General features: G+C 42.4%; 1 protein-coding gene across 8 annotated transcripts in view; it reads left to right on the top strand.

Moving 5' to 3' along the window:
* The window catches only part of LOC111873639 (guanine nucleotide-releasing factor 2), a 45434-nt gene that overhangs the window by 25373 nt on the left and 4910 nt on the right, over nucleotides 1-15151 (top strand). For 5 of the 8 annotated variants that reach the window (XM_023868544.2, XM_023868543.2, XM_033755143.1 and 2 more), the window contains exons 8-17: nucleotides 2430-2963; nucleotides 3110-3133; nucleotides 4992-5178; nucleotides 5292-5477; nucleotides 5909-6150; nucleotides 6258-6272; nucleotides 6878-7052; nucleotides 10611-10790; nucleotides 10873-11052; nucleotides 13134-13412. In XM_023868544.2, the coding sequence (XP_023724312.1) occupies nucleotides 2430-2963; nucleotides 3110-3133; nucleotides 4992-5178; nucleotides 5292-5477; nucleotides 5909-6150; nucleotides 6258-6272; nucleotides 6878-7052; nucleotides 10611-10790; nucleotides 10873-11052; nucleotides 13134-13412 (2002 nt within the window). The remainder of the gene's footprint in view (nucleotides 1-2429; nucleotides 2964-3109; nucleotides 3134-4991; nucleotides 5179-5291; nucleotides 5478-5908; nucleotides 6151-6257; nucleotides 6273-6877; nucleotides 7053-10610; nucleotides 10791-10872; nucleotides 11053-13133; nucleotides 13413-15151) is intronic. The other 3 variants (XM_023868542.2, XM_023868541.2, XM_023868546.2) reach the window with 3 other exon arrangements.

Genomic DNA, 15151 nt, shown 5'->3' with positions numbered 1-15151 from the left:
CCTAAGGACAATTATGACATGGCGAGCGAGTATTTCGTACTTCAATTTTATGGCTTTCCGTCACTCACAAGTTAGTTTGATGTTACGTACATTATTAACATTACAGAATCCACATATTCCTGCCAGTTTTAATATGTATTTTGTAATCAACAAGTGTGTAACACCGGTCAAAGTTTGACACTTCTCTGGCCATTATCTCCGTAACCGTTCAACTTTGGACATAGGTGTTTTGGGTTGTATCGGCATACTTTAACATAAGGAACACCCTCCCGAAGTTTAGTCCATTCCTCCTGGGACACCTGTATATATGTACAGGGTGTCCCAGGAGGAACACCCTCCCGAAGTTTAGTCCATTCCTCCTGGGACACCTGTATATATGTACAGGGTGTCCCAGGAGGAATGTTCCAGACTTCAGGAGGGTGTTCCTTATGTTAAAGTATGCCAATATAACCCAAAACACCTATGTCCAAAGTTGAACGGTTATGGAGATAATGGCTAGAGAAGTGTGAAACTTTGACAGGTGTTACCCACTTGTTGATTACCAAATACATATTAAAACTGGCAGGAATATGTGGTTTCTGTAATGTTAATAATGTATGTAACTTCAAACTAACTTGTGAGTGACATGAAGCCATTAAATTGAACTACAAAAAACTCGTTCGCCATATCATAGTTGTCCTTAGGTTTCCAAGCACTATACATGACACATGAGTGGCAAGCACTGATGTAACATGCAATGCAATGGGACCACCATGACCTAACCAGCGGTTAGGGAAGGATTCATCTAAGTAGTGTCTCTCGTGCTGAGTGTAATGTTGGGGAGCCCCATCATGTTGGAAGTACATTTGGCTCCTTATCGTTAACACGATGTCTTCCAACAAACATGGTAACTCATTCCTCAGGAAGGCATCGTACGTGTTTCCAATTAAATTGTTGTGAAACATAAAAGGTCCGAGCAACCTATTCTCAAGCACATCACACCATATATTCACAGAAAATCTCTTTTGGAATTTCGTTACCATTATCTCATGTGGATTATTATGTGACCACTTATGCACATTTCATAAATTATTTACACCGTCCCGGGTAAAAGACGCCTCCTCACTGAATAAAATTACGCTTAACAGTTTGAGATGAGTTTTTATCCAGTGGCACAAATCCATCGGCTTAGCATGGTCGCCTGGTTCCAGATGTTGTACCCTTTGATCATGGTAAAGATACAACTCTTCATCATGTAAAGTTTGCCACACCTGCATATGCGATACGCTGATGTGAGAGGCCATTCTACGAGTGGACAGACGCGGACTTCTCTGAACCATCTCAAGAATGTTCTCTCGTGTGTTCATCATTCGTACATCCTACCTTCAGAGTGCACAGAAACATTCAGAAGAGAACCAGTATCACGCAATGTCTGGTGAATTCGTGTAAATACACTTCGACATGTAATCCTTCGATGGGAAAAACACCTTTGGTATTCTTCAACAGCAGCACGTGCATTGCCACCGCAAAATCCACACACAAAATGCATATCAGAATATTCCACATGTGAAAACACGAAAGGCATTTCAGCAACTCCACACAACTGATTCACCAACCATTCGTGACGCAGCCGCAACGTACCCTGAAGGTAGCACATAAGCTTACGGCTAGTGTGAATCACCACACTCAAGGACAAACATAGATAAGAACTGTCAGCTGACTGGTACAGTGCGTTGACCCGCCAGAATACACTTTTCTCGGGCCATTATCTCCGTAACCGTTCAACTTTGGACATAGGTGTTTTGGGTTATATCGGCATACTTTAACATAAGGAACACCCTCCTGAAGTCTGGCACATTCCTCCTGGGACACCCTATATATATAGAGAAGGATAATATTAAAGTGGATCATAAAGACATGGGATATGGATTGGATTCACGTAGCAAAGTGTAGAGTCCAGTGGTATGCTCCTGTGGACACTAATGAATTTGTGTGTTCCATAAGTTGAAGGGAATTTCTTGATCAGGTGCGGAAGCATGAGATTCTCAAGAACAAGTCTCTTCCATAAAGTTTGTTATATAATATAAGCTTCATAAAGAAGCAGAAATCAATGTTAAGGGTGAAAATAGTTCTCTGATGTTGAAGTAATTTTTTAGCATAGTGGGGGGTGGAGTCCAGTTGGGTCCACTCGGCACGGAAGCCACTGATTGGCCTATTATACCTGCCCCAGGTGATTATGATGATGGTGAACTTGGTGGAATGAAGATTAGCAGGGGAAACTGAAGTACTTTGGAGAAAACCTACCCCAGCACCACTTTGTCCACCACAAATCCCACTTGACCAGACCTGGGTTTGTACCTGGGCCGCCACGGTGGAAGCCAGCCACTAACATTTTGAGCTATGGTGTGACCTATGATGTTGAAGTAAACACTTTGTTTAAATTGTTGCAGGGTTTGACACATCGCTTGGCACACTCTCGTCTTCACATGCAGAATCGGGATTTGCGTCCATGCATTCTCTGCACAGCTCAAGCCACAGTTACACATCATCACAGCAGATTAGTTCCCGCTCCTCACAGCAGAGTTCAGTGTCATACATGAGCACCGAATCAACTAGCAACAAGATCTGGCAGGTGCAGCGCACCACCACAGAGTCCAGTGTTGCCACGGCACAAATGCAGAGGCTGGTCCCCTCCCTTCACCACACAGAACAGAATGTTGATAGTGATGTGGCAAGGAGCATTTCCCCAGATGGAGACTCTCTGCCAAATGTCCCACCTGCATTGCCAGAAAAAACAAGGCCAAAACAGCGGAGAGACCGACAGTTGTCTACATATGACAATGTTCCGTCAGATGCAACAGACGAGTTCTGTCGGGTGCATCGTGTTCAGAGTTGCAGCGTGCATCAGTCACAGACCATTCAGCATGGCAGCTGCCAGAGTCCAGATGGGAAACCACCGCCGCTACCGCTGAAGAAGAAACACAGTGAGTGTTATATGACCTTATATGTGTGTGCAAAGTTGAGTGTATAGAGAGGCAGAGCCCGACACAGTTGCAACATTGCGTGGGGCCGTGCCTCATTATGATGGCCCACTGTACTGTCAACTAACTTGCTTGTCTCTGTTTCCCAGTGTTCCAGTCAGTGGCTTACTCTGGTAAGTGCTGCGTCCCCTTCTCGTTACTAGGACACACCCTTTTGTGTTCAGTTTGTTTTGTTTTGTTCCCAGTATTAGTGTTAGTAGTGCAGTGTGTGTTAGTGTTGTCCCATTGGCATTGTCCACTATGTCACAACCCCAATGTATTTTGTGTGAACTTAGCTGATTAGATTCCAGGGCATGAGAGCATTTTTGTCTAAGGGTTCAGTAGGGTTGACATTCCTCCTGTCATTTTCTTCTGAGGATGGAAGTAAAGCCCATTTATACGTCTTTTATATAAAGAACCAGGACCCTGGATAAAGTCCAAATCAATATTATTAAATGTAGCACTTTAACATCTTTGTGTTATGCTCCTGAGGTTATGCTGCTGCACTAATTGCTTCATTTTGAACAGTGTATTGTGGTGGATGAGGTTTTTACCTGTTTAAGATTGTCATAGCATTTGCTTGGAGGGACTGGTGAAGCCCATTAAATATCTCTCTCAAGACACCCAATCTCTAGGCAGAGATTCAAACCCAAGACCTCCCAGAAGTGAAGCAGGAGTTCCAGCCTGTGACTCACATCTCTCCACCAACTTAACTGCTGACACATTTGTGCTGTCTTTTTCACAATGTGTAAGAAATGGACTTGGACAAGTGTACTTCATGCTAAGACTATGGGCTTTTTGGATGGGTTGCTGTGCAGTTTGGTAGATAGGCACAGGTGTTTCAGAGGGAACATGCTGCCCCAGAAAAACCTAACTGCATGACATCACATACCATAAGAGCCTTTGAGTCCCACAGATGTCACAAGCGCAGTTGAGCTTCTTTTTCCCAATGTGTGCTTTCAAATCTATGCAATTTGTTGTGTTGCACTGAATTGTAGTGCACTGCTACCCAACTGTTAACTACCAGCCAGTCTCTTGATGTGATGCAGTTGGATAATGCAACTGGGACTCTCTTTCTGTGCTACATCCTTGAGCCATATTGTTGTCTCTATATACTGGGATTCAAACATGATGGTGTCAGTGCTGAGGTTGCATTGCTGTGAGATCTAGTTCAGCTTGACTCATACTAAAAGCAAGAACCGGCAGTGTATACTTGTGACTTGGTAACACTTTGCACAAGCTTGCTGTTGCCTACCTCTCACTAGAAATAATTGGAAACCTGTAGCTTTGTCTGTTGAATGTCTGATGCATGCATCATCTCTCTTTCAGAGTAGAGTAAGACATGAAACGAGTGAAGCGGTTTGTTTTCGCGAAAGTCATGAAAGCTATGAAAGGACACGGACGGTTTGAACCGGAAAATAGTGTTACTGCAAACATGCCATCTTGTTTGTCTCCTTCAGTAATCAGAATTATGTGTGACATGAGGTGGTATATTCTTTCACTGCTGTTTAATTATAGAAGAGGCAACAGTGGTGATGGTGGGAACACAAATCATTGTAACTTGTCATGAAATCAGCTGCCTTAAGATGGTGGCAGTATGGTTCTTTGAATTGTGTGTACCTTCCTACAGGTCTGCATCACAGTGTTGTGATTACCCAGAACACCTCCAGATGAATATTCACAGCTGCTCAAACTTCAGATCTTACAAATATTACTGGTAATCTGGGCAAACAGTATGAAAGTTAGAAACTGAACAATTTCTGAAGGCAGTGTTGAGCTTAAGATAGTTGGTGCTTGTTGAAGGTAATGAGGAACCTGTGATTTATAGAGCTCAAAGCAAAATCAGATAAGAGTGGTTATGATGGGTGGACATATGTAGCTCTGATGAATGAATTCTGGTCAAGAAACATTTTGGAAAGTAGTCACTTCAAAGGCTGAGATGTGATGATGATGTTGGCAAGGCCTTTAGGCTGAATGATATGTCATTTGCAGTTATGGCATACATGGAGATGTTTGGCAACTGTTCACGTCCAAACACCAACGAGTTCCTGCGCCACTCAGTGCACACCTACAACTTGCTACAGGCTGAGTGGCAGCAGCAGGAGATGTCACTCACATCGACTCACTCATGTTCCTTCTCCGTGGTCTCGTCTCACAGTTCTGGGGTGCTCTCCGGGAGGTCAGTATGCTGTGGTCTGATCCTGTGTTGTAGCTCATATGACAGTATGACTTCTGTACAGAGCACTAGGCTTGGTGGTAGTACCAACTGTCTGGATGTGAAATGTGTTTCAGTATCGATGTGTCAAGTTCCTCTCTGAAGGAGACACCTGGACACCCCCCTGCTCTGCCACCAAAACGTAGTCGCACATCCAGCATAAAGTCAACAGCTAGTCCTCCACCCACGTCACCTCCTGTAACCTCAAGATCGCAGCAGGAGGGGCAGCCCTTCCCAACAGATTTGGACATCACTCAGACAAGGTACTGCAGAATCCATCTTCTTTAAAGTCAGTAGTCACAAACTGCAAGTTAACTGTTGTGAAATATTTCAAATGTGACACATCTTTGAAGAATTTATTAGTTGTCTTTATGTTAATATTTTGTCCAACATTCCTTTGATTAGACATGAATATATACATAGTTGTGTCACTGATTACTTATAGATCACTCGCCCAAATAGCATATGAATGTGTTTCTGGTTTCTTCTCTTTATGGTATTTATGCACTTGCCCATTATAATAACATATACATTTAATATAAAATTTTTATATTAATTTTGTTCCCAAAATCTGAAGTATTCTTTGTACTGATGCACATTGACACTGGTTTGCAGACACTGTGCTTGTCTGTTGAAGCCATCCATCAGTTGCCTTCATGAAGCTGTATCAATATACAATCCTTTATTGTTGTAGTCAGGAGGAGACAAAGGGGCCAGCAGCATGGAAGTTAGAACTACCTGCCTCAGTGGCCCTGGGGACCAATAGTGTGCAAGCAAAACATAGTGAATCAGAGCTGACAGATGAGAGCAGCCCCCTTGAACAACTGGACATCACAAAATATCTAGTCATCAAGAAGCCTGATGAAGAGGGTCCTGATGTTCGTGGTGGGCATCCTGATGCGCTTATCATACATGCCACAAAGGCGAACAAGAATGGTGAGTTTCAGTTTGTAAACAGATGTAGCATGTTGCAGGCTCTCTGTTGTATACTGAATAATGAAATATGTATATATTTTTTCTGTTTTATGCTTATGGAACTGAAGAGGAAAATGAGACAGGTACGACTGTTGCACAGTTGATGTTCTGAAGCACCACAACACTGCTACTATTAGTTGGCATCTTCTTGAGCCCCTGTGGTCCACTTGACTTCCGTAGCTCTACCTCCTCGAAAATTTCCACTTTATGTTGGTTTTTGGGCAAGAGACCTTTCCATATGTGTATTCTCAAACCTCCTCCTCTATATTTGCTTCCCATTTTCTACCTTCCTTCTGTATGACATATTTCCAAATCTGTCATTCCCATTTCTCATGAGTGAACCCCCCCCAGGCGTTATGTTCAGATCTTTCTGTGGGTTTCGGTTTCCATTCATTTTAAAATTTGTCTGCACCTTCGTATTGTATAATGTTTTGAAATATCTTTCAAGGTATTTATCTTTCAATTCTCTCTCATGTTTATTTGTTTCTTATTGTCTTGTTTCCTGTAATATTTCCTAAAAGTATGAGCTTATGTTCCACAGTGTCCCAAGTTCTACCTATGCAAGCTCTATTTACTCTAGTATAATGACACCTGCCAAGATGGTCGTAGTCATGTGATTCTTCCAGCCCACATTTTGCATGTTTTGCTGTGTAGTTGGAATGTGCAAGGAATGATTGTGATCTTCCAGACTTCCTGTACCAAGAGGCATTCCTGACAACGTACCGCACATTCCTCTCTCCATTGGATTTGATTCGGAAGCTGTGCCATAGGCATGAACGGTTCAGCTGCTCATCAGACATGGTGAAGCAACGGGCGGCCCGAGAAGCATTCTCTCTTCTAGTCAGAGTAGTCAGTGATCTCACGTGAGTGTGCCATGTGTCTGGATACCCTGTGACAACCGTAGGTTGGTTACTAAGGTTTTGTGGTTTAGTTGGGAGTGGTGTAGGTCTTGTCCTTACATAATTCAGCAATTCTGCTCTAATTATGGCATTATTTTTTGTTCTGAAGAAATGGCTGCATGGGGAGGCACTCCTTTTTGCACCTTTTCCCTTTTGCATACTGTCTCTGTCACAACTCAAAATACATTCTTTTTGTATGTGGGAATGTCCTTTTATTGAAATAAAGTATAGAGTAAAATCAATAGCATTGAGAGAAAGAAGCCGATCAGAAATCTGAGGTTCTCACACACAGTAGTGAGTATTCAGGGTACAGTCTTCTGGATGTGATGCGGTGCTGGTTGGTATGTAGACAGGCACCAGCTGCCTCCATCGTCAGCCTTGAAGACACATTCCTCTAAAATGTCAGTACTTATGTACATGCCAAACTACATGGTGTCACATCCAGAAGACCATTATCTCAGCCAGAAGTAAATTGCCTTTTGGGCACTGCTATACTTAGTGAGTGTGTGTGTGTGTGTGTATATGTATGTATGTGTATGGGGCGGGGGAGAGGGTGTTTTATGACGCTGTCATTCTCTTATACTACATACAGTCAAATAGTAGAATGGTTGATGAAATGGAAAGAATTTTTGAAGGAGGTGGTCATGGCCGAATTTAGATTCTATCATGACATTTGCCTGGAGGGTCTAAGGAAAGCCACACAAGATCTCAGTCAGGGTAGCAAGTTTCCTGGCTGTGATTTGAACTGGACACCTCCCAGGTACAAGTGTACATTAAATATAATGATGTCTACTTGATATATACTCATATTGTTTATATATAATAAATGTAATATTTAAAACATACGTAGTTTATCAACTGCACTTTTATTTGTAACATGTATTATTTGTTTATAATATGAGGAATGTTAATAATAAAAAAGGTGTTTCTTAATGCCTCCAAGTTGAGAGGACGGTAGGTGATGCAATAATCATGTGGAGCAGTGTATTTATCATTAGTGCTAATAACAATTTCAGTTTTTCACCATTCATTATTACACCGTGTTTTACTTATTATTTCAATCTGCCATATTAAATTAATGGAAAAAATATAATATTTGAATTAAATAATTTTTCAGTTCCAGGAGTGGGCAATCAAAATAAATAGCAGAATAAAACATGGATATCTATATAAATGAATGTTACCGCTATCTATGAGCCGATTGTCTAGAAAATGTGGGAACCTCACCATCTAACAACCCTATGGGCCTCCACGGCCTGTTACAGGGATAAGTTTACTTTTAAATTTTATCTGTACCTTTGTATATAAACCAAGCAAACTGGTCCATGGAAACAAACAATTCTTGGCAGTTTGAATTTTTAAAATTTATGATTGCCATATTTCTAAATTTTTTAAAGATGTGGAAAATTTTGAAAATCAGTATCCATAAAAATTAATTTTGAAACCATTCTACTTAAAAATAAATACAAACTGCTGTAATAAATTCACAACATTTTTCTTTTGTAGAAGGAGGGTATTCAAGTTCTATTGAAAGCCATGAGTGTATTTGTAAAGAAAGTTCAAGTTATTATGAAATGTAATGTGTAGTTGTCAGAAAACAGTAGCTGGGGTTTGTAACTTACCCCAAAATAGGGAAGTGCCACAATAATAGAACTTTCACAGAAAAATGTTTTCTTCCAAATGAACTAAGGAACACCTGAAATTCACTGAAGTGGTGGGGGTAAAATTCACAAGAGGAGTAGGAGATATTTAGGCAAATAAGGGATCATTTTTCCAGTTAACCATTTTGTCAGGGCTTTGCCCCCTCTGAGAAGGCGAGTACCTGTTCACCAGTGCTTGGAATTCCCAGATCTAAGATTGTGATTTAAGTATAACAGGTTATGTCCCTTCTAAGTAAGGTATACAAAAACAAGGATATTGAGTTATTGTGTTATTATGAGGTTCGTCCACAAAGTAAGTTTCCCTGGGGCCGTTTACAGAAACAAAACATAATTTCATGGAAATATTTATTGCAACAGATACAGCAAGTGTTCAGCTATTTTTCAACATAATCGCCACCGGAGTTGAGACATTTGTCATACCGTGGGACCAACTTTTGAATGCCTGTGTCATAGAAGTCTGCCGCCTGGGATTGGAACCACTGTGTGACAACCATCTCCGCCTCTCTGTCATTCTCAAAACGCTGACACTCACCGGACAGGAATTTCTTGAGGTGTAGGAAAAGATGGAAATCACTGGGAGTGAGGTCCGGGCTGTAGGGTGGATGATTAAACACCTCCCAGCTGAACTCCTGCAGGAGACTTGCTGTCCGTCGAGCCGTGTGCGGCCTAGCGTTATCGTGCAGGAAGACAATACCGGCACTAAGCATCGCGCACCGCTTCTTCTGAATGACCCGTCGCAATTTCTGCAGTGTTTCACAGTAATGCTCAGCATTCACCGTCTCACCTCTGGTCAGGAAGTCGATGTGGAGAACACCCCGTCTGTCCCAGAATACCGTGCACATCACTTTCTGCGCTGACGTCTGCTTGAATTTCGTCTTACAGGGAGATCCATTATGATGCCAATGCATTGACTGCTGCTTGGTTTCTGGGGTAATGTGTGGAATCCACGTTTCATCACCTGTGATGATCCGGTACAGAAACTCGTCGCTGTCATCATGGTACCACTGCAGAAAGGTCAATGCTGACTCCATGCGCTCTGTTTGTGTTCTGGTGTCAGTTGCTTCGGCACCCACCTGGCGCACAATTTCCTAACAACGGGCTCCGTGACAATTTCGTGCAGCAAGGAGCGGGAAATCTGCGGGACATGACTGCTGAGTTCCGCAATTGTGACGTGACGATTCTCCATAATGCGTTCCGGCACAAGCTCCACCAGGTCGTCGGTAATGATGGATGGCCGCCCACTGCGCTTCTCACCATGCACACTTTGTTGACCTGCTGAAAATTGTCTGCACCAGCAACGCACCATCTGCTTGCTCATGACGTTAGGCCCATAGACCCCGCACAGCTGGTGATGAATTTCGATCGGCGCTATGCTCTGTGCACTGAAAAACTTTATCACTGACCTCACTTCACAGTCGGCGGAATTTGGAATAAGAGCCTCCATCTTCAACAGCTGCAACGATGCTACTGTGCATTGTGCATGCACCATGCTACGTCATTGCTCTGTCATGTACGCGCAGTCGCTTCGCGCAATATAAGGTTTTCTAGCTGTGGAATGAGTGGAAAACTTACTTTGTGGACGTGCTACGTATATGTACTGACCGTTTGGCATTTTTATTTCTTTATATGTTATTAATAATTTTATTTTCTAAGTGGAATTTTCATAGCCCACTTAACAGTTTCCATGGCCCCCCATTTTTATGACCTTTACTCGTGGCCCCTGTTGAGAACAAAAGAAACTAAACATTTGTCTTCGGTGGTGAAGTTAAATGCCATGTCAGTGGGATCCAGCAGAACGAAACACATGGGTAGTGACACGGGTGCAGGGACCAGCAAGATTGATATTTTGGTTGTTGTGCAGGATGTCTGACCTGGACAGCTTGCTGCTACAGTCGCTGATGGACTTTGTGTACCAACTCCTTTGTAGTGGAGACCTGACGATGGCCAAGGCTCTGCGTGTCAAGATAATAGAGAAGTGCAACGCAAAGCGCTTGTACAGTGCTTCCAGCATGCTGCTGTCCTCTCTGAACATCTACACTAGGTAATGAGCTGTGTTTATTTGGTCTTGAGACTTTGACCAAGGGCCAGCATGATCACAAACTGACTAACTTATCTCTGTTCAGGCAAGCCTTGTTACTCGACTTCAAATCTGAACAGATAGCTGAACAGATGACCCTGCTGGATGCTGAACTCTTCATGAAGATTGAGATTCCTGAGGTTCTGATCTGGGCGCAGGAGCAGAATGAGGAACGGAGCCCCAATCTGACACGCTTCACTGAGCACTTCAACAAGATGTCCTACTGGTGAGAATAACAACCAGCCCTATGCTTTACCCATTGTTTCATGCAAGTACAAGTATATGGTGCTGAATGACTCATGTTCTGCCATTCACCCAAAGTCAGTGACACCATGTCCACCTGACTAGACAGCACTGTACACATTCTTTACAGTGCTGCCCAAGTTCTTTTACCTTGTTAGTGATCAGTAGTGTTTGAAGTGGATGTGACCAGGTGGATGGTGGTAACATTGTGCTTGTTTGTGCAAAATTATGAGTGGTTTGGTATGCATAACAGCATGCCAGTATTATACCAGCAGAGCTGCAGGATGGGCAACTTGGTGATAAGCCTTTGCCCTGTTACCCAGTAAGCTTTGTGACCCCAGTTTTTTATTATCATGTTAGGGTATGATTAATTAACCTTTATTGGACGAACGTCATCATATGATGTCGTTAAAAGTTAGGGCAGCTGGCCGAACGTCATCATATGATGTCGCGGATTCCACGCATGTAAGGTTTTTTTTAAAATTAAATTTAAAATATAAATTGTTGTTCTATTTACATGATTTTTTGTCACCACCTTTATAAGGAGACAGCCTTCCTTCCTGCATGATCTAATGTAATCTAGCGACGTCATATGAGGTTAAAAGTAAGGCCAAATGGCCAAACGACATCATATGATATCGCGCATTCCACGCGTGTAAAGATTTTTTTAAAATTAAATTTAAAATATAAATTGTTGTTCTATTTACATGATTTATGGTCACCAGCTTTATAAGGTGACAGCCTTCCCTCCTGTGTTATCTAATGTAATCTACCGACGTCATATGGCCGAACGACCTCATGTGATTTCGCGCATTGCATGTGTGTAAAGATCTTTTTAAAATTGAATTTAAAATTAAATTTTTGCTCTACTTACGTGATATATGTTCACCATCTTCATGAGGAAACAGCCTTCCCTCCTGCATCATCTATGGTAATGTGGCCTTCGTATGGTACTGCCGAAAACATTCCGAAATGCAGAGTCCGACGTCGCAGCTCACGCACTTCGTACAAACGCTAGACCGCTTCCCACGCGAAGAGCACACACGACACCTCAGTTGCGATTTAGAGGAAGCAGGCCAGTGATGTCGAGCTGCCGTGATATTTATATCCGCAGCTACACCGGAATAATTATTCACACCTCTCCAGCCACACTGGTCTGGCGGTCCCCAAGTTGCCGATGAAGGTGATGACCCTTCGTCCGCAGAATCAGAACTCCAACTTTCCTCGCCACTCTCAGAATCGGTTGAATAGCAGTCCAAATCTGTGTCATTGAACAGCTGTTTCTCAATTTCAGCATCTTCCATACGACGTCGTCGTGTGGCCATGGTGAACTATACCGCTCTCTAGCAGTGAATCTCTGTGCTTAGACCAAGATAAGAAGCCATAAATCATGACCTCGAGCCCACACATACAAAAATCTCATTCACGTCTTGGCTGAACTGAATATCTGCCTCAAACATGGTACATGATGTCATGGCTGGCTAATCTTATATTGCGATGTTTCAAAATCGTTACAAACACAATGGTTTGACTGCAATAAATGAACGAATTACCGATCTGGCAGCACCATATTCCGAGAATTAACTCCTTTGTCTATCTAACACATTACACAGCGAGCGATTTATCGTATGTCCCATACGATAAATAAGCTTCAACAAGAGACACCATTGAATGTGAAGTCGCCACAAGGACTTACACTGCTAAAACGCATGGTGCAAAAAATGTATTACACTGCTAGAACACATGGTGCAGAAAATGTATGAATTTCGGGAAATTTTTTTTTTGGGAATCAGTGTAAAAAATTTTTACAGATATTAAAATCTGTAAATTAGAATATCTGATTCTATATTCTTTCTACATTAAAGGAGCGTTCATTTCGTTCATTTATCATAAAAAATGTAGAAATCACACCATTTTTAGAAACATGCTTACAATTTCATTGCTCTAGAAGGGCGGGCATTTAAATAAACTCCGTCCAGCTGCCCCTACCGGAAATTAAATGGCCCGTCCGATAAAGGTTAACCATCTGTGAAGTTAGTAATGCCTGTTGTCTTCCATGTTCAGGGCGAGGTCAAGAATCCTGGAGCAGAACGAAGCTAAGGATCGAGAGCGTTACGTAGTGAAGTTCATCAAGATCATGAAGCACCTACGTAAGATAAATAATTTTAACTCATATTTGGCATTGCTGTCTGCACTCGATTCAGCTCCAATACGACGACTGGAGTGGCAGAAACAGATCACAGAGGGCCTCAAGGAGTACTGCGCGCTCATCGACAGCTCATCCAGTTTTCGAGCATACAGGCAGGCACTGGCTGAGACTCAGCCTCCCTGTATACCTTATATGTGAGTCATATAGTAACTTCCTTAGATGTGTGAGTAGGAACATCCCTTCTGAAGACAGGACTCATACCTATGAGCATCGCAGCCACACCTTGGTTCTGTGTTCACAAATGTTAACCAATATACTGGGTTCTGAAGGCTCAAAATGTAAAGGTTAACCAAACAGGATGGTCTACCAATAATGTTCTTCCAGATTTGTATTTGGGAGGTGCTCAATTTGAATCTCAGCTGGAACACCAGGTTTGAGGTCTTTTGCTTGTTTTGCTGTCTCTCCAGGCAAATGCCATGATAGTAGCTTTATTAGGCTATGAGTGCTTCCTTCCATGTCCTTTTGAATTCATTATCACTATCTGTCATCCTGCCATATGGTGCTACACAGTCTTATTTCTGAAAGAATCGTTAAATAGCCTACAAAAAAGGCGTATAAAAATTTGCAAACTGGCTTGGGCATTTGGTTTCAGGCACTGTGTCCAAATGTCTTGGCCATTTATTCTGACAGTTTCAGCATACTTTCTTTCCTTAAGGAAAACAAGTATGCAACTCTGTGTGTTACCATTTGACCAACTTTCTCAAGGTTTCTATGAATATTGGAGGCCACCTAAACCCCATCCTTCATAATTTGCTACAACTAGTAAAAACAGTATGGCATATGTGTAGACTTCTGTGGTGGGAAATGCTTTTTCTAGGGTCCAGAAATTATGTATGATATTATATCTTCAAAACTGTGCAAAATATCCTGAGGTATTTCTTTTTTTTTGTAGAATGTAAAATGAGGCATGGATTTTATTTAGCTTCTTGGGATATTGCAGTAACTGATGAACTGCTCAGGGGGTTAGAATATGAAATTTGGTATGGAGACAGAAGCAGACATTACTAGTTGATAGGTAGAAATATGAGAACTCAATGAATTTTGAGGGCTATGTCTGACAGATACACGGTAGTTGGTTGAGGCACTATGCTACAAGCCGAAAGGTCACAGGATCAAATCCCAATGAAGTCATTGGATTTTTCAATTGACCTAATCCTTCCAGCTGCACTGTGGCCCTGGGGTCGACTCAGCCTCTAACAGAAATGTGTATCAGGACTTTTCCTGTGTGTGTGTGNGGGGGGGGGGGGGGTTAAAGGGCGGCTGACAGCCTCACCATCTGTGAGCAGATTGTTTAGAAAATGCGGGAGCCTCGATGTCTCACAACCCTATGGGCCTTTGTGGACTGTTACAGGCCACAAAGGCCTTACTTACTTACTCATGGAGCTGAGCCCTTCTGTAGGAGCCACCAATTCCACAGTTACTCAAGAATTTCCCAGCATTTTATGGAGCCTGAAGGTTCATTACTGTGTTCACAAGGGCCCTCCACTGGTCCCTATTCTGAGCCAGATGTATCCAATAATCCATACCATCCCATCCTATCTCTCCAAGATCCATTCTAATATTGTCCACCCACTTACGCCATGGTCTTCCCTGTGGTCTCTTTCCTTCTGGCTTTCCAACCAATATCCTGTACACATCCCTCGTCTCTCCCATTCGTGCTACATGACCTGCCCACCTCATCCTCCTTGACTTGATAATTCTAATTATACTTGGAGAAGAGTACAAGTTATGAAGCTCCTCATTATGCAGTTTTCTCCAACCTCCTGTCACTTCATCTCTCTCTCTTCGGTCCAAATATTCTCAACACCCTCAGTCTGTGTTCCTCCCTTAATGTCGGAGACCAAGTTTCACACCCATACAGAACCACAAGCAA

This window comes from Cryptotermes secundus, unplaced genomic scaffold (genome assembly GCF_002891405.2).
Source record: "Cryptotermes secundus unplaced genomic scaffold, Csec_1.0 scaffold678, whole genome shotgun sequence".
NCBI lineage: Eukaryota > Metazoa > Arthropoda > Insecta > Blattodea > Kalotermitidae > Cryptotermes > Cryptotermes secundus.
Note: the sequence above shows the minus strand (reverse complement) of the source record. Positions and strands in the feature narration are given on the sequence as shown.